This window comes from Sparus aurata, chromosome 11 (assembly GCF_900880675.1).
Source record: "Sparus aurata chromosome 11, fSpaAur1.1, whole genome shotgun sequence".
Classification (NCBI taxonomy): Eukaryota; Metazoa; Chordata; class Actinopteri; order Spariformes; family Sparidae; genus Sparus; species Sparus aurata.
In genome coordinates this window covers 31,022,687-31,042,540 of record NC_044197.1, presented here as the reverse complement: position 1 = coordinate 31,042,540, position 19,854 = coordinate 31,022,687, and the positions used below count along the sequence as shown (strand labels likewise).

At 40.7% G+C, this 19,854-nt stretch overlaps 1 protein-coding gene across 2 annotated transcripts in view; it reads right to left on the bottom strand.

The window, feature by feature from the left end:
• Window positions 1–16,886: 16,886 nt before the first annotated feature.
• The window catches only part of adcy1a (adenylate cyclase 1a), a 53,850-nt gene continuing 50,882 nt past the window's right edge, over window positions 16,887–19,854 (bottom strand). For both annotated transcript variants that reach the window (XM_030433518.1, XM_030433519.1), the window contains exon 20: window positions 16,887–19,466. In XM_030433518.1, the coding sequence (XP_030289378.1) occupies window positions 19,137–19,466 (330 nt within the window). In that variant the 3' untranslated portion in view covers window positions 16,887–19,136. The remainder of the gene's footprint in view (window positions 19,467–19,854) is intronic.

The following is a 19,854-nucleotide window of genomic DNA, read 5'->3' as shown; positions in this document are numbered from 1 at the left end:
ACACGAATGAATCAATTACCTCCTTATATCACTTTCTGAGGCAAGGGACTCCACTGTGTGATGCAATTGCTTGATAGGATTGCGTCATCTGTCAACTGGTGTTAACGGTCGCTCTCACGTGATGCCCAGATTTGTATTCCAGGCTAAAGAAAGCTTTTAGTGTAATCTGAGGAGGCACCAGAGCGTTTTCTAGACATACTGCCCTCCATGGCATGCTGATGGCTTTATCCCAGTGTTAGAAGGTGAATTCAGTCCAATTACACACCCAGAGTGCAGGTAATTAACATTGGTGGAGAGTAATTAAGTACATTTACCCAATTTAAGTGCTTATCTTGTGTATCCCCACTTTACACTACTTCGTCTGACAGCTATTCCTAGTATCATTTTCACAAGAAATATTTGATTATTTTATCAAAGTTTATAATTATAGGTTTGACCCCTCAACAATATTTAAAGTAGTTCAAATGAGCGCCAACTGAAATAAACATCAACATTTTAATGTTCTCTACACATTAATGCATCAATAATTGAAGCCTAACAATGAAGTATATTCATCTACATAATGCGTACTTTAGTTTTTCATAGTTTCAGTACATTTTGCTGAATATAAATACTTGATATACATAAATGAACATTTTATTCTGAATCAGTGAATCATATTTCATAATAACCATCACAAATAAGTGACAAATTCCCTCTTAATAACCTTGAATTAATAGTTATAGATAGATAGAACTGGCGTTTATAAGAAACTGTAAATGGTTAATACAAACTGTGTAGTTTATATATAAATATGAATTGGATGGCAGTTAGAGAGTTGCAACTGGTGTTTGTATAGTTTTACTATTGCTTGATAAACATTAATCAGTAAAGCATTTCATTGCTTGTTTACAGCAAAATAGCTTTGAACTAAATTAATTCACTATAAAACCACCACCTGCGTGGCAGATGACAGTTGTTATAAAGTGTAATAAAGCAAAAAGGTCCAGTTATCATAAGTTGATTTGGTAAACTGTTCTCCTTATATCAGCAAGTATCAGTCAATGTTGTGCAGTAAAAAGACTTATATTTGCCCCTGAAATGTAGTGATGTTGAGGCGTAAAATAGCATGAAGTTGATATTATCCAGTAAAAGTACCTGGATGTTCAAGTAGAGCACAGTACTTCAATAAATGTACTTGCTGTAGTTACATTCCAGAGGGTTGGTCTGCATTATGAGTACTTTTACTTCAGCAAATAACTAGTAATTATAGCCCTGAAGTAAAAGTATACAGAGCCATAAAATGAATCGCCCAAGTTAGGTAAAACTGCCATAAACTTACCCTGAGAGTAACACTTGAATACATCTATATACTGTTGTTACCATCACTCTCTGAAAGGGGCTTGTCTGGGTACTTGTTACTAAGTTCAAATGCTGATAGGCTACTGCTTCTGGTCGTCTAGACTCTTACTCTTGTAACAGAGTTTTCCAACATTGTGGTGTTACTGCTTTTAAGAAACTCATATCAGTTATTAGATGCTCAGAAGGGCTAGTTTGTATTTTATTTACCACATCAATGACAGATATGATGTTAGAGTTCTGTACGGAAAACTAAGTTGTTGTCAGGTGTTGGTATGTATTTTAAAAGACTTAATTTGAGGGTGGTGTCAAGACATAATATGTTAATTCCGCTACTAGAGAGACTCGATGTGCTCTGCAATCATATTGTAAAGAAATATGTGCACATATCGGTATCAGCATCTGTAGTCGGCCAGAATGAGTTGGAAAGTATTAACAAATTGGATATCCTGCACCCTACTTAATAGCAATGTCCCTCTTTTAAGTAGCTGTACAGTTAAAAAAAAAAAAAAAAAACACGTCTCATCTTCAACTGCCTGACAGTATCGAACGCTGTGTATCCTGGACCATGTTGTTCCAGCCCTTCATTCAACTTGTGCAAAGTTTTATGCTGAAGGAAAGATTCAAACAGACTGTTTGCTTTGAACCATTTCATAAAAAGGAAATATTTTGTGCATAGTTTTACACACCGTTATTCCAAAATCTGCTTCATGTATTTATAATCTCCACTGAACTGTAAAATGAAGTCCAGTAGGTTTGAACAAAGTTTGGCCGCACAGCATGAGTTCTTGATTACTGACCCACCAACGGCATAATTAGGTTCAAGGGTTTCAGAGGAAATAGGCTGAATTTAATCCATCCTATTAATAAAACATGTCACGTGTGCACTTGTGTAGCCCATACAGTATGTCCTACAGGATGTCCTACTGTACTGTTTTTCTCACTCTCGCTGAACAGGAAGTCCTTTAATTCATAAAGAAACAAGCCCACTCTCATCATGAAAACACTGTTCCACTACTTGCCACGGAAGGTTGTTTACCCTAGTACTGGACTTCAGAGCATTTTCAAGTACATGTATTTTACTCAAAGGGATGGTTCATCCATAAATGAAAATGTAGTCATTGTCTACGAGAACAACGTTGCAACAACTAAATAATAAGCACAAAATGAGCGATACACTGAAAAAAGTAAAACCTTGCTCAAATTAAAAAAAATGATGTCCAGATATCACATCTGAAATATTTGACTTCGCAGAATCTAAATTGAGTTACTTCTTATGACCTGATTATTTTATGTTGATGTAAACAATAATACTGCACTTGACCCAACCTTAATTCTTTGCCTTGATCCAAATGATTTTCTTAACATTTTAGTTACTGAACCAAACTAATAAATTGAAATTGAACCAACCTAATATATTCACTTTCAACTAAATTAACATGAATTAATGTTTGCATTGACACCACTTAATTCATTTACATATAACCAAACTCTTTTTCACATTATATTTGATTCTATTTCAATAATAACTTGTATTTTCAATCTGATAAACTCTATAAAAAGAGACTACAGCAATTCAGCAGCAAGAAGTAAACAGAGTCAATTCCTGCAAGCTCCAGCTAAAAACTCACGATGTATTTCAATACACGCTAACAGTGTAACAGTACGAGAAGTCTCCGGCAAACACCCCTTCACTCACGGTACCAACATTTTATCATCTTTGTTAAAGCGACACAATTTAACCACAGAACAAAAATGTGAATTAGCCCGCAACTGTCTTACACATCATCTTATTCACAAACGTTCACGAACCATAATTACACCAAATACAACAGAATACCCAAGAGTCTTTGTGCCACAGTCCACAAGGGGCATTACAAGACACTTGGCCAACAGATTACTTGTATTGATTAAATGCATTTATTCATCTTTAACATATGAACCATATGCAACATATTTAACATTAAAACAAATGAAGGCCGACTGCCTAATCTAAAAGAGGGCAGATATTGTCTGGTCAATATGTTATTAACCCTGGACTAGAACACTAAAACTTTAATTATCAGCAACTGTTTTGCTACTTAAGTAAATGATATCCGCGATGTCAAATGGTGCGTCTTGGCCAGCATGCTGAAAGAGAGCTACGGGACTTGACATGTGCTCTGACTGTGCAGTGTGCAATGCGCATGCGACTCAAACTAAAAATATTACCCGCAGGTCATGAAGAAAAAAAAACAAATTGAGAGAAATCAAAAACTTTGTTTTGGGTCCTTTGGACGTATATTTATTTCAGTATAAATCAAACTTGATGTCTCTAAATGCAAAAAGAATGAGTTTTACAATCAAATCAATAATTTTATCCTGTTTTAAATGGCAGTTATTAGTTTGAATGAACAACTGCATGTTACACTTTTTTCAGTGTATCAAGTGAAGGATCTGTTTAGTTCTCAGACTGTTAACGGCATCAAAGTGGCACACCCCTCTCCGGCCCTGAGTTTGATTCACCTCTGTTGTGGCTCTGTTACTACCTCCGCCGGTGGATCAAAGGTGCCGTCTGTGTTTTTCACACAGATGGCTCAGCAGAATAATGCCACAATATTCCCGCCTTGAAAAGGCAGTGTGAATGGGGCTTTGGATTATGCTAGATGAGCTGTATAGAGCCATTTAGTTTTTTCTATCGATTTTTTACACTTTAAAACATGTCTCCAGTCACTTCAGGTGTTTAGGAGGTGTTGTGCTTTGCTGTGAAGCACCAGAAATGTTTTGTGGACTATGAAACTTCACCTGACTTTCCATCAACCTGGGGGTGAGCAGAAAACGACTGCAATGTTTCTGCTGAAACTTTCCTCAAGTCAAAGAATCTAAATACTTGTTCCAGCACTACCCATGTATCTACTAAAGTAATGCACAGCCATTAAAGTGTTAAAAGTCGACATATTACAGCTGCAGTCACATGTTCCCTGATGTACATGCGGTACATTTGGCTCAGTGTGTCCTCAGTTGAACGGCACTCCATGTTCCCCAAAGGGAATGTGGACTCCTTAGCTGCTGGCAGCCACAGCGTGGATTGGACGCCGCATAGCAGGACATTCATTTTCATTTAACCCAAATGTTCAGCTGGAGTTTTTATAGATTTAACCTTAACTCCGAAACAAATATAAAAATTGTTTTTACAGGCCTACACGCCTGTGAAAAGCCTGTCTGTCTGCAACGTCTTATGATATGGCCTAATATGGCTGACTGACTGCTGAGGTAAAGCATCACATGGGGTCACCTATCTAATTAGCCTGTTGATGCAAAGATGGAGAGACATGAGGGATTAAAACATAAAGAGTTCTCATGGAAGAGCCACATGATGTAGCTGACAGATTATGTTGTTTGAGTGTGTGCCGTCAGATCAGAGAGGCAGAGTGGGCAAACAGCAGAGCAGAGTTATCTCAGGTCAGGGACAGACCTACTTATTTCAAAAACACATGTACAAAGCAGGCTCCATCAGAGCCCTGAGACCCCGGCTGAAAGACCACAAAGCCCCTGTATGGCTGCTGCAGGGTTTGTGTTTGGGAGTGTGATGATAAGCAGGGTTTTTCCATCTCTTTCAGATGTCACATGATGCAGATCAAACGGCACTTGGCATTGAACGTCCCAAGACTGGAATGTTTACCTTTGACAAGAGGTACAACTGGGAAAAACATGCTTGTTGTCTCGGGCGCTGCTCACACCCACACACACACACACACACAGACTCACACAAATACACACCCTCACCCTCTATTTATGGTGATTTAAACCTTGCCCTTCGGTGGGCGTCAAAAGGGGGTATCTACGACAGATGAGCTCAGAAAAACAGGGTTGTTTAAAATCACGCCCACAGAAAGAATGCACACCTGCGTGAATACCGCACGGCCCAAAGGCTCTCTGAGGTTAACGTATGTATATGTGAGCTGCCTCCGTGACTCAGAGGAGAGGCTCAACTGAGTCAGGTGTTACACTGCAGAGGTTATTAGATAAAAGGATTGTGTAGCTTGTTTTACTACAGGTAGCAGAACATCTTTTTAATATGACTGCCTTTAAAGATGTTGTTTATGTTTTATTTATCATAATGTTGAGAAATAGCCTAACCAAAAGGTCCACGGAGCTTACAGTCATATCACATCATCACATCTTCTGTAGCAGATAGAGTTAAAACCGGGCTGACATGAAATTTACATGTTCAATTATCAGTTTTCCTGAGTAGTTTTTGAACTTTTCCTCCATGTTAAAAGTTTAAAAGTTTTGGCTATGGAAACAAAACAAACATTACAATTTGCTGAGGATGATCATGTGATAAAAAGCACCAGAACAGCTACTAAATGGAGGTTTTTTAATCAGCTCCTGTTTCCAACTTTCAAGCTAAATATTTGTTCGTAACAAACAAAATAACGTCTTAACATTTATAGCTGCAGACTTGATGGATTACTGGTGAAAGAACCCTTTTATTAACATCTTGCTAAAATGTACAACTCAAAAACCTGTGACTCATACGACAGTAAGATCCTTATGACTCACATTATAATGAGTCATCAGGTCAGTAGTTATTAGCAGTGGTGAAAAGTGGACTAACCTACAGCAGAAACAGAGAACGTTAATCAAATTCTTCCCTCCTGTGTTCGCAGCATAATAGCAACAGAGAGCTCACTTCAATCCTTTGAAAACTCCTTGAGTCAAAGGATTGAACTTTGCAGTTACTTTAGAACAGATACCGGTAGTAGACCTTATCACAGCAACAGAGTCAGCCATGAGAAACAACAGGTTGGCAGACACATGCCGTACTATACTTAGTTTGAGTACTTAGGGTGTTTCCGATATCGATCACGGCGAAAAGAAGTGTACCTAAAGGACCCGGATGGTGCCCTCATAACGGCAAAAACGTTGAGTGTGCAACAATGTACACTTAACGCACTCAACGGCCGCCATCTTGTCTACATAGCGGAAGAAGCAGAGCCAGGCAGAGGCATTCAGCTTGAATTTTTTTTTTAAATGGCTACTGAGACAACAGTGCCTGTAGCAGAGCCATATTGCAGGATTGTAGGACTATAATTGTTAAAAAGTAAAGTCGTAGATGTCTTTTGTTCACCATTTAAAGCAGGATGTTTTTGGCAGGTGACGGGCCGCGGCGGCTGTCACGATCGTAATTTCCGGTAATTGCACCACGGAGTATTAGATTTGAAACAACACTCACCTGCTGAAATCTGCGTACTTAGTAAGTGCGGATAGTGCAGGGGCGGTTCTAGGGGGAGGGCCAACAGGGGCCAGTGCCCCCGTAACTCTGAGTCTGGACCCCCCTGTGGCCCCCCTGACAGGGAGTCTGCATCAATAATACAATGACAGATTTCTTGCAATGATTTTGTTTCGAGGGGAAAGGCAGATATAAAGTGTCTCAGCAGTTTACTACCCAATCAAAATTGCTGAAATTGTAAACACTGTTTTGTCTGAATGAGGGATTTATCTTTTTTTCCCGGGTTGTATGTGCCCCCTAACAAAAAAGCCGGCCCCGACCTGGCCCCCCTATTAAAACTGGTCTGGAACCCCCACTGGGGTAGTGTACTACGTTTAAGTGTACTCATGGAAGTATGAATATCGGAACACAGCAACAGAGTCAGAACAGGAACAGTTGAACGTAACAGCCGCTCTAGCTAATGTGAAAGGGTTTCCAACCTTGCTACTGAGGAAAGCAAGGCCCTGGCATCATTTAAAGGGATAGTTCAGGTTTTTTGAAGTGGGGTCATATAAAGTACATATCTATAGTCGGTCTGTTCCCTACCGTAATCACCAATCAGCGCAGCCTCAGTTTAGAGAAGCAGAGAGCCGCTCCAGCCCAGACGCTCAGCTTTGTACTGCAGTGAACGGGGTCCGACGAAAAAGCGAAATTTAACCATCTAAAACAAGGCTCACCTAAAAAAATCTATAACAGTGTACGTTGTATAGAGAAAATTCACACCGCTTTACATCGCTGTCAGACTGGCCTTTCTTTTGGCACTACATTTTCTCAACCGTAGAACCTCCGTACCCCTACGCAGTTGCGCTAATGCGTAGGGATACGGAGGTTGTACGGTCTGTTAACTTTAGTTTTTATCGAAAGTAAACCTCTCGTCCAGCAGCTGGGCCTTGCATTGTATTTAGCCTGATTACTGGTTTGGAAATATTAACGCGTTAGATTACTCGTTATTGAAAAAAGTGATCAGATTAGAGTAACGTGTTGCTAAGTAACGCTTTAATGGCATCACTTTAAACATCCAACATGCTGAGGCAGTAACTTGTCCATCCTGAGGACAAATCTACCAGGCATAAACAGAGCAATGTATTTTATGTTGTCCAATGCAGCCAGGAATGCACAGATTTGTACATTTGTACAACCTCTCTATAAACAAATGGCTCGACACAGGAGGACCAACGCCTCAGGTCAAGACTCTGCTGTCCACTTACATCTGAGGGAGAAAAATCATTCCTTTGAGGACAACAATGTTAACATCTTGGCCAGAGAACACAGATGGTTTTAAAGAGGAGTAAAAGAATCCATCTATGTCAAACTGGAATGACCATCTTTGAACAGAGGAGGTGGCCTACAACATTACCTACAATACAGTACTGAGTTCTCTCCCCAGACAGCTTAACAACCATTCACACCTGGGCTCACCTAGCCCTAGCAGCCCACATGAAGGCTGGTTGGGTCAATGACCCACAAGTGGCCCTAATGTCTCTGAAACTCAGAGTTCGCATGTGGCCTTAACGACTCTGTAAGGACACTCCCACACTGATTTTTAAAGCCTTTATTAATCTTTCATGTATTCTCAAAACTCCTGAGGCATCACAAGATTCATTACTGAAAAAAAGTTTTCCGCTGGACCGGTTTATGTGTTAGGATTAGAAACAGGATTCGGACAATTTAACCTGCACTGTGTAATGTCTTAGAATTTACATTGAGACACTTCCATATAAGTAATATGGATCATTTAAAGATGATGTCCTGGTGCAAATGGGAGCTGTGGAGTGAACCAGCGCTGTTTCCGGTCCCAGGACACGTCGTGGCGTGGTCTGGTTAACCAGTGTCCTCTCCCAGGGCTGAGAATCAGCAGCGAGGAATGTGATGTGAGTGGGCACAATGACGCTAATCCCCAGCAAAGTTGTTCTTTTTCTTCTCTGCTCCCTCTCACAAGATTTCCTTAATCGGATAATCCATGTCTTATTAAACAGGCAACGCAGATCATGGATCGAGGTCTGGGAGAAAAACACTGAAACGGAGCCGGGGTCATTCATGGTGAAGGAGTCTCGGGATACTCTCACTGCTTTAATGCAGTGAATGAGCACATGGATTTATTCATTAGACCGCAGCATCTTGGCATGTTGTATGATGATTCAAGTGTGTGTGTGTGTGTGTGTGTGTGTGTGTGTGTGTGTGACAGTGTGTTTGAAAATAAGTGTATATGTTTGTGAGCTTGTGATTGTAAACTTGTGTGTGGGAAACCCAGGAAATCCAGGCTCCCATGCGCCATCATCCATTGTGTTTAGTTTCCTCCTCTCTCTCTCTGAGTGTGTGCGTGCGTGTGCGTGAGTGTGTGTGTGTGTGTGTGTGTGTGTGTGTGTGTGTGTGTGTGTGTGTGTTTAGTGGCAGTGCTTCCCTCTCTCCCGTGGCTCTAATGAGAAGTAGGAGGACGTCCCGAGCCAGAGGGTTGCACTTGGCAAAGTTAACTGGAAAGAATCTCATGAATGGGTCAGGGGAGCTGTGTTGGTAGGATTTACTATTATTATGTCCCCAAGCAAGAAAAATTAGTTTTCCATCCAAACTTTAATCACCCTCTTCCCGTTTCCTCCCATCAAACCTGTGTGATGGTCCTTTCTTCAGTTACAATTAAACAGTGTGTGCAGAACATCCACATCAAACAGCTCAGTGCAGTACATAAAGACTGAGAGATCATATACAATGAGGAAGAGCTACAGTCTCTTAACACTCTATTTGGCTCAACCTCATTTCACTTTCAACTTCATTGTGCCAGAGAGAGGACAATAAATGTGCCGCATGGACCTACTGTCGAAAAAAAATGTATTTTTGTCCTGAAAAGTACTTTTTCCACTGATCAACTAGAACATAATGAGCTACACGTGAATGTTAACAACCACCGTAAAGGACATATTTTCCATCACCTCTAATAGTGTCTGGCAGCTTCGACATAATAGTTTAATATTTAAATGCAGCCCATTTGGCAGGATAAATGTAACGTTGTTCATTTCTGAAATGTTAAACTTTTTACGATACTATTTCATTTTCATTTTATTTGCGTTTTGTGACTTTTTGGTAACTATTGTTCCTCCACTCCTGCACTGCATCTCCTTCGTTAACCAAGCCCTGTTTCCAATGTCCTTTTTGGCCTTTCAGTTCCTTCCCTGTTCCTAGTGTTCCTGTTGAAGTTCCCTGATCCTTATGAGTTTCCCTGATCCTGCTGAGTTTCCCTGATTCTGCTGAGTTTACCAAATTCTGTTGAGGTTTCCAGGTCCTGTTGATTTTCCCTGATCCTTCTGAGTTTCCCTGATCCTTCTGAGTTTCCCTGATCCTGTTGAGTTTCCCTGATCCTACTGAGTTTTCCTGATCCTGCTGAGTTTCCCTGATCCTGCTTAGTTTACCCAATCTGCTGAGTTTCCCTGATCCTGCTGAGTCCTGTTGAATTTCCCTAATCAAGTTGTGATTTTCTGTTCCTGATATTCCGTTGTGTTTGCCTGTTCCTTGTGTACCCATGATGTTGGGATGAAATTCGTCAATTGATCTGCCCGCAGTCTCCTGAATTTGTTTACTCTCATGACACCTAGACTGTATCATTTTAATGCTCAGAGCTGACTTACTAAAAGAAAAAGTTGAAACTTTATCCTTCACATACTGAGTGCAACATATTGAAACTTGATCTCTGCATTTTACCCATCCCCCAGGAGCGGTGGGAAGCCATCATACACCCAGGGACCAACTCCAGCTCTAAGTCAGTGCCTTCATCAAGGGCACTGACCAGAGAGCTGCCCACAAATACATGTTTTTGATGTATGTGGAAGAAGCATGAGCACTCAGAGAAAACCCACACAAGAACAAGGAGAACACAACACAAAACTGGAAACAAGTCTAACTGGAAAAAAAACACAACATTTCAACTTATTAGAGGTAATGTGCTTACATTTGAGACCTTTGATGCCTTCTAAATTATTTTAGTTTTAGTCTCAAATCCAAGCTTGAAATGTCTTTTGCAAGCAAGACCATTATAAAAAGTTGTTGAGAAAATCCCATGAAACAAAACAAAATCAAACACAATACATCTTCACTTAAGTCTCACTCTATGCTCAAGGTTTTCAACATTTTCCTTAAATGAAAAGACATTCATCAGGTCAATTACCAAGTTATTTATAACAGGTGAAAACACCTTCTTGTCTTCCCCATAGCAGTGAGAATATCCAAACCATTGTCTCTGTTTATAAAAAGCAACTGAGAGAGAAGGTGGAGGTTAATATATTTTGTTTGTGCTTCTCAGAGCATTGAAAACATTTCAAGACTAAATGGAAACCTGTCTTTTTAATTACAAAAAAAGAGAGACCAAGATGCTGTTTCAGGAAAGACATGTGGATGTGTATGTTTTTCAGATGTAATTTTCAGTTTTTGTATAGTATTAAGATGGAGCCAGAAACCTTATAGACAAATATCTAAAAGTGTTGGACAGCTAAACATGATGTCAACAGTTTTAAGATGAAAAAAATGCCCTTTTGTGATTTTGTTGGTGGGACGTCCTGTGTGTATGCAGAGACGTCAGTCTGAAGGTCAAAGTATTGTCGTCGAGGTCTGTTTTTCATAGAATGTATCAGTTCACCACAAGTCAACCTGATCTGCTCTGTTGTGGCGGTTATTATGACATTCTGTGCAGGTTTTAAGGTGTTTTCTCTCAGCTCGTCACATTCCATCTGCGTGGACATTCAGAAGAGACCAGGAGGAGCAGCAGGAGGAGGTTAGTAAGGGTCACTGCTGTTCTTACACAACATTCAGTTCATTGACCCTGTGTATAGCTGTGCTGATGTGCTTGCAGGGAAAACATAACATACAGACGCAGAATAACAGTCCTGCAGTGGGGAAATCCGTGTTGAGAAACAATCTTGTGGGAGGGTGTTTTTTTCTCGACTAATCAGAGTTTGTGTTTTTGGCTCTTGTTGAAGACCTCTAAGAATTGTTTTGTGTTTCACAACCTTGCAGAAGCTCTGTGTTGATACCAAATGTCTTGGAAGAACACTTTCAAGACTGTAAGCATCTGAGAGCTCAACGCGTCCATATGGACTTAATAAAGTGTAATCCTTCCAGATGAATTATGTTCTTCAACTGTACACTGTGCTCTGTGGCTGACAGCGAGATGGTCCTGGGCGACTGAAAGTGGAGCAAATAGTCTGTACTCTGAACTTGATCTGGATCTAGTACACAGATCTAGAACAGCTTGTAAGATTTCACAAAAAAAACAACCATTTCAAATCATCAAAACAAGAGATACAAAGGAATGTTATACAGAGTTTAACCATTAGTTTATTAAACAGTCACGAGTTTTAACATTTAAGGCTACTAATTCAACACAGGTAACACCACATAAACTGGTCCTTACATAGAAATTAGTTGTTACTAAATATTTACACCGACATGCCAGGGGCACCTTGTGGCTAAATGAACTCACTGACACAGCTCATGTTGCCAATATGGCTGAGATATCTGAGCTTATCTTGAGCTGATGTAAACTTGAAAGATTTAAAATGACATCTAATAAGACTTAAACAATACAAATATTGCACTGAACCTCATGGCAAGTGCAGCAATAATTGCATTCTCTCTGAAAGGCTTAATTCAGTGCTTTCAATGTGGAACACTGGATAATGTTAGCATAGAAATGAAGTCCACTAATAGCTGACTAAGGACTTTGGTGACATTATCAAGTTAAAACTGTATTTTGATATGCCTGCAAACTAGCAATTCATCAGTGTTAGCATGCAAGTAATGTTTGTTGACATCAGCCAGCTAAAACCACAATTGAAATATATATTTAATTATATTTGCTTTGCAGTAATGTCATCTTTGACTTTGGCCTTTGTGTTGTGTTGCGTGCGGATCATGTGTTGCTAAGTTCCAGCAAGCCAGCTAACATTAGCTTGTTTGTTAGCCAATGTTTTTGTTAGCAAGAAACTGTCTGACTGAATGTGTTAGTTTGCTAGCGTGTCAATTTACTAAATCAGCTAACGCAATTGATTACGCTTAAACCATTTCAGACTCACTTTATTCTGAACATGATTGGGACTTATTTTCTAGCACTTGTTCATTACAGTGTCCGATGCCCAGCTGCTCATTTGCACCTACGGAGTGCGAGCATTAGCAACAAGATGATGACTACCGTTTAATAGCCACTGGTCTCAAGGGATAACAAGGGTTTACACAGAGTTTATGTTTTGTTGATGTAAAACAAAAGTTGGTTCTGAGGTATATGCTGCAGACGTAATGCATGTTTGGTGCTGAGCTGCAAGTTCACCACTTGTTTGGCTTCACCCACACACAAAAATGCACTCACTTAAATATTGGATACAGACAGAGATATACAAGCGTGTGCAAATAAATATGAAGACTTACGCACATCTAGAACGTTGCACACATGCACTTAAGCAGGCTGTGTTCTTCCTCCCACGCTCCAGTGTCCAAATTCCGGTAGGGTTTACAGTAAGGGATGTTATGACACACGGGGTCAATGGGTAAGCAGAGCGAGGGAGGGAGCGGGAACAGTAAAACTATCGTCAACCCTGCAGAGTGGCTGCGTCACTGCTCCAATCTCCCCTCGGCAGCGTTTGACTCAGGCTGCTGATAGACGTCTGTTCCGCTGCTGCACAGCTGTAAACGAGGCCTGACAAGGCCCGTTTCCGCTGGCTTATCTCAGATTATGTGAGTGTTTGTGTTGGCACTCCTGTGTTTGATCATATTGGAGAGTCCAGCAGGTGGCAAAGAAACGCACACACACACACACGCGCACGCTGTTGTAAATTTCTCGGTTATCAAAGGAAAGTGGAGTATTGACATCCTCCACAGTGATTGCACACAATCAGGATGAGTCACAAAGCTAATAGACGAGGAAGGAGGGAGGTCGACTGGTTTATCATTTACTCGTTGAAAAAAACAACCTTGATGGTTTCATGTCAGGGCACGATCTTGTTGTGTTGCCATGACAACCTGTCACTCAGGATGCTCTGCATGCCACAGCACTTCCAGCTGTTTTACTATATATACACACACATACCAGCAGCACAAACACACACACGCACACTCTCACATCACTGATGAATGTTTGGAAGTCGGTTCTTCCTGCAACAGGACTTGAAACATCCCTCCGCACTCAGCTCCGCACAAAAACACACACAATGATAAGGCCCCGCGTTTGTTTTGTTTTCTTTTTCCTTTTAAACCCCCTCTGTTTGTTTGTTAGATTCCTCTGTTGGGGGGTGAGGAGGTGAGAGAGACACAGACACATGTGTAACTCACTGAGGTCCTGACACCTTTCTCACACACCTGACTCTTTTAGAGAGACAGCCCTCACCAGAAAATTACAATTTGGTCATTTTAGTCCAGCGAGAGCAGTTTGTTTCCCCCTTCTACCAGCAGTCATCATTGTTTGTGTTTTGTACTGTTTTGTATCTATGTTCTTTTTTAGTTGCGTGTATAAAGAGCAAGGCTATTAGTAAAAAAAAAAAAACATTAAGTGTTAGTCTTGGTGTACTGTTTCAGAGTTGTTTTTCTCTGGTTCAGGATATCTTATGGTCTTATGGGGTCTCGGAGGGTGCTGGGATTTAACCTGAATCAGGACTGATTTGCTACTTCAAGCAAATAGAAAATTTGGGGATCTACCATTTCATGCTCCTCTTCTCTCCTTCCAACCCCTTTTTCCCCCCATCACCCCTCTCCCAATTGCCATCACAGTTAGGTAATCTTGAGACAAGGCTAGTTTGTTTTTATAGAGGTTTTCCTTCTCTGTGAAGAATAATGCAGCAAATAAAGTCTGAAAAAGTAAGGTTGAATCAGGTGCGCCCTCGTTAGTTGAAGTTTAGGTACGTTTAGAAAGTCAGTCTCCATTGGTAGTCTTCTAGACTAGTATGATTGCAATAAACTGTATCTACCAGACAACATCAGGAGGACTGATCGAAATGACGTTGGGAAGCACTGCAGTCAGTGAGCACATAAGAAAGAGATGTCACTTTTAAATTCAAACTGTAGCGGTCTTTGTCACGGCAGATTCTGGCTGTTAGCCCTTTTGACTTGATGTGTTCCTTGAGATTTAAAGGCTGTTCTACTTTTTTAAGTATTTGAAGACTTTCTGGGTGACTTTTTTTTCCAAATGATTGCATTTTTTTGGTCTCAACCCAGAATGTAAAGGGACCCAAAAAAGTAATTATAGTGGAACTCCCTAACATGAAAAAAAGAAGGGGGAAAAAAATTAGGATTTTAAACAAAGTGGCAAAAATAAACAAGTTTTTTGTATTAAATTAAACCGACTTTACTTAGTTGAGAATACTGTCCTAAGACATGTCTTTTAACTGGGTTTTAGGAGGTGCAGGACATTGGATTCGGATGTCATAGTGTAAAATCTACAGATGTGAATAAGAAAGAGTCTTGAACTGTACTCAAAACTGTACTCTTCTTCTCTTTCTCAGCTCTTCTTTAAGAACTCGCCAATTGGTCATTTTAAGACTGGGATTTCAGGTCTAGTAGAGAAATCTAAAATTTAGAATGACACTGAACATTATTTTACAGGCAGAATGTGTGAGAAATGTGTGTCATGTCTTTCATCAAACCAGCAGATACAAAAATTGTTTCTTGCTCCAGTTTCTTGCATGTGCACATTTCCTGCTTTCCTCAATTTTATATCATCATATCTCAGTATTTTGGAAGGTTGACTAGAAACATTTGTCAATGTCACCTTGAACCTCAGGTCAGGTTTATTTTTTTCTCTTGGGCAGTGGCTTCGCTTTAATTTCTACCAAAAGCTAATTTTGCAGTCCCACTATTTGTTACTGGCGACCTTTTTTTTTTTCAGCTGAATGGACTTTCGAGACATCTTGGGTGTCATTGTTTTGAGCGTCCTTCAGTTGAGTGACAATTAAAACCTGCATCAGGGCCAAACTTATCTGTGCAAGAGTTTTGCTTGCCTTTCAATAGCCTGGTGCCTGCAGGTTTTGTGTTGACTTAACTTATCCCCATTCATACCTGAGCCCCTCTATACACCTTAGGTTTGTCCCAGTTCATTTCATCGGGGAAAGAGGTATATTTCAGTTTCATTATCTCGGAAGAGGTATTTACACAACTGTGATCCATTTATTAGTGACAGTTGCCATTCCCCATAGATACGGTATATCATTTTTTGTTATATTTTGCCGTAGCTCAGTGGGTAGAGCTGGTGGACCAGTGATCGGAAGGTTGCTGGTTCGAATCCCCAGCTCCCCTGGGGTGGGACTGAGCTACATGCCGAAGTATCCTTGAGCAAGATACTGAACCCCAGAATTGCTCCTGATGTGCAGTTGGCACCCTGTGGGGCAGCCACTGCCATCAGTAAGGGTCCTGCAATGAGCTGGCAACTCATTCAGGGTGTACCCTGGCCTTCGCCTATGAGTAGAACTGGATTTGGCCCCAGCAAGCCCCGCAACCCCTCAGGGGGATAAAAAGCGGCAACATCCCGCAACCCTCAGGGAAAAAGCGGAAAAGAAAACGAACAAACGAACAAACTTTTATGCCGAAACAAACGTGCTTCATTGTTATGACTGAATAAACACAATAAACAAACTGACCTTTGTTTCACTGCCACCTTTCTAACTTTAAACAGTGCTCTGGGACATTTTATTCTTCTGAGAAGAGCTTGTTATTCACTTATGGAAATAATTAATATTTCTAAGTTTGTATTATTACCTCATTAATACTGTAAATATTCAAATTCTGAGTTTGAATTCCTCTTAAAATGATTAAGTACCCCTTTCAATGAATAATTCAAAATTGAGAACTGATTGAAAACAAAAACACAGCCTTTGTTACAGCCCATCACATGTTCTAAACTGAAGTACATTGTGTTTTTGCTACCTGACACCCACCTGACCTTTAACTGTACAAGTTTGTCTTTTCATTGCTACGCTAACAAACTTAATGATCCCTAAATAACAGAATTAGGTGATTGCCACGCTCATGAGCTCTGTTATCTACACACATCGCACAGCATCTGCTCTCAACAAGAATACAGTCACTGCCATCATGTTTTTTTGGTAGCAGATGTGATCATAACATCAACATGAGGCTCCTTTTGAACAACACCGCCAGAGTCCAGCTGACATTGACCCCGACGTCACTTCTTACATCAGCTACTCTGTTTTTCTTGTGTTATGTAACTTCATAACTGGGTTTGATGGCCTCTCCATATGCACTGTGGTGTGTGTGTATGTGTGTGTGTGTGTGTGTGTGTGTTGGTGAAAAATAAGTACAGGAGCAGCTCTCTTACTCCAGGAGACTCGTCCCCTGCTGGCTTTATTTTTAGAACCTTAATACGTCAATATCATTGCAGTGCAAACACTTAGTATAAAATATTGTCTTTAACAAAATGTACATTCACATAAAACATCTCAATAAATACATCTTCAACAAAAGAACTGACAAATATTGGATCATTCATAATTTATCTCTGAAAAAGACTCTACAATGTACAATAATAGCTAGTAATAACTACCTACATATAACAATTGAAACCCGTATCATACAGTATGAAAATATCTAATTTACAGGAAAAACATTGTACATAACCCCTTTCCATCAACTTTCTGTCAACTGTTTAAAGCACGTGTATAAAAATCCTCATTTCTAATCTCTTAGAAACTCAAAGTAAGCATTTGAGCTACTATATAGACCTTAAAATCTATTTTAAATATGATAAGAAGTACAACAATGTCATTTCAGCCAGGTCATGGTGTCCAAATAAATCTCTCCAAAATCAACCCTTGCCATCATTTTGAGTTACAAAACTGTTAAGGAATAAGCTCAAACAGTAAAAATACAGGCATCCAACAAAAATGAAAATCCACAAATAACCGTAGCCACACATTCAAGTTGTGCTACAGCTCAACAAGAAAAGTCTGATATGTTTATGAAAATAGGTTGGCACATTTGAAAACCGGCTACCTGTTGACTACAGCAGGAGCGGGGAGGAGGAGGAACCCCCGGCCTGATGTTGAACGGTCCTGAAAAAATGTCCTTGAAAAAGGTTTTGCACACCAAAACTCATGAAGAAGAAGACACAGGTCAAAAAAGCACCTTACATTCAAGAGGACCGCTACCGTTGAGCGCATGCATGAGGACTACATTAAAACAGAGTCACTGTGTGTCTGCTGCTCGGCCTGTATTAATGTTTCATCAAAGCATGCATGTAAGAGCCACAGGCTTGCAGGCAGTGCATGCTAGAACAGATTAGAGGAGAGTTAATGGCTGTGGTTAGCCATACTGTGAGTAGCATGCTATACCATAAAATAAATCATCTGGATTTGTACGAGGAAGCCAGACTCAGAGGTTTGGGTGTCTCCTCGTGAATAGCAGTTTTTCTTATCCCTTACCAAAGCAGCTTTAAGTTCATAAAAATAGTAAAACAGAATATTTTTAATCATAGAAAATATTTCTCAATAATAAACAAGCACGCAGAAAAATCTTTTTTAAATATAATTCCATGAGGAAGGAAGTCATACTCGCACAATACAGAAAATAAGTTTTCTAAGTCATGCTTCAACTCCACAGAGATACAGACTGGTGTGGCTAGATACGCACACTCTATTGGCTACATACACTATCAGGTCAAAATAGGATCCAGCTGGCTACAGCATGCAAAGGGTGGATAGGCTGAGATAGGAGACAAACCGCTTTATTGCTACACTTTGACGAGGAAGAATCTGGAAGTCAAGCATCACAGGGAAACAGACAGCAAACATGACTGGAATGCAGCAGTGGCATCATGCACTTAAAGAGCAGCTCAGCTCAGGGAATCAAGAGTCTAGCTCATGTGCCGTTCAAAAGGTATAAGTGAAGGGGCAGAAACGGTCACCGACATGGAAATGATTGAAGGCAATGCCCTGTCGCGTTTTGGCAAGCTGATACCAGTAACTACCTTTTACAATTGTACATTTGGCTTTAAAAATCTCTCCTGCGATTAATTCATCCATCCCATAAAGGATCTAAAAAAAGGCAACAAAAGAAATGGCAAGAAACTCATTGTGAGGAGTGGTCCCAAAGGCAGCAGCACTGACTCGGTTTCACACTGAGAGAAAAGGGGTCAACTAAGTTGTGAAAGGAATTTCAGGATGCGGTTGTTGAGAGAGGCTTGCGTGCTACACTATCAATCGTGCACTGCGATGCGTTTTTATTTTTTCATTTAGTTTATTGTCGTTGTGGACACAGTTTTGGGTGTTGACATGGAGCAACTTGGCTAAAGCATCCTGTATCCTGTTCACGACACCCCGCCGTGTGAGACAACAAACAGACCTCGAGTGTGGAGGGAGAGTCCACAGGTCCAAGGCCGCCTCTGACTCCAGGCTCGAGTCCATGCAGGCCTCTCCTAAGATGATCAGTCTCCCGCAGACAGTAGAAGAGTGGAGAATGACTCTACTGTTTCACAAACTCTCTCTGCTGCTGCCATGTTGTTGTTCTCTCCCCACATACACTCTCATTTTATAGCTTTTCACAGCCACCATCGAGACAGCCTCTGTCACACCATTACCATGGGGACAGACGGTAGGTACCTGGTGGTGCTGGTGGAGGTGGTCGGTTTTGTCATGCTCACACTTGGGGTTCTGATGGTGGCATAGGTGGTCACCGTGGGGGCGGGGCTGAGCCTAGTGCACACACTGCCGTGGGTGAACGCACTTGAACACCGCTCGGCGTTGCCGGGCTGCTGCTGGCCCTGGGACGCCATGCTGCCCTGTCTGCGCCCCTCCAGGAAGTATGTGAGCATCTGACCTTTGCCCTTCACACTGACCTGGCCACGGCAAACAAAGTTATAGTAGTCTGCAATGAGGCGATGAACGTCCTCGGTCACCTGGAGAAGAAAGATAGATGTCAGTTCCTCATATTCTCAAATAAAGAACTTCCTCTACCATCCCAAGATGAATCACTCTGTAATTCGCAGCTTACAATTTTTTGACATCTGGAGTTTGTGGTGACTTTTGGCAATCATTTCACGTCAAGCAGCAATGACTGGCTGGCCAGAGCTCAAGGGGGTTTAACTGTAGTATATAAATAAGTGAAAGTACTGAGGAACCTATGGCGCCATGAGCATGCTGACAGTGTCAGTGTCAGTATGTAATTACTCTTTCTGCCAGAGGGAGGAGACAAAAGTTCCACACTGCAGGTTTATAGAAAGTTTAAAAAAAACATTTCAACATTTTTGGGAAGGTGAAGTTATTCACCTTCTGAGATTTAGATAA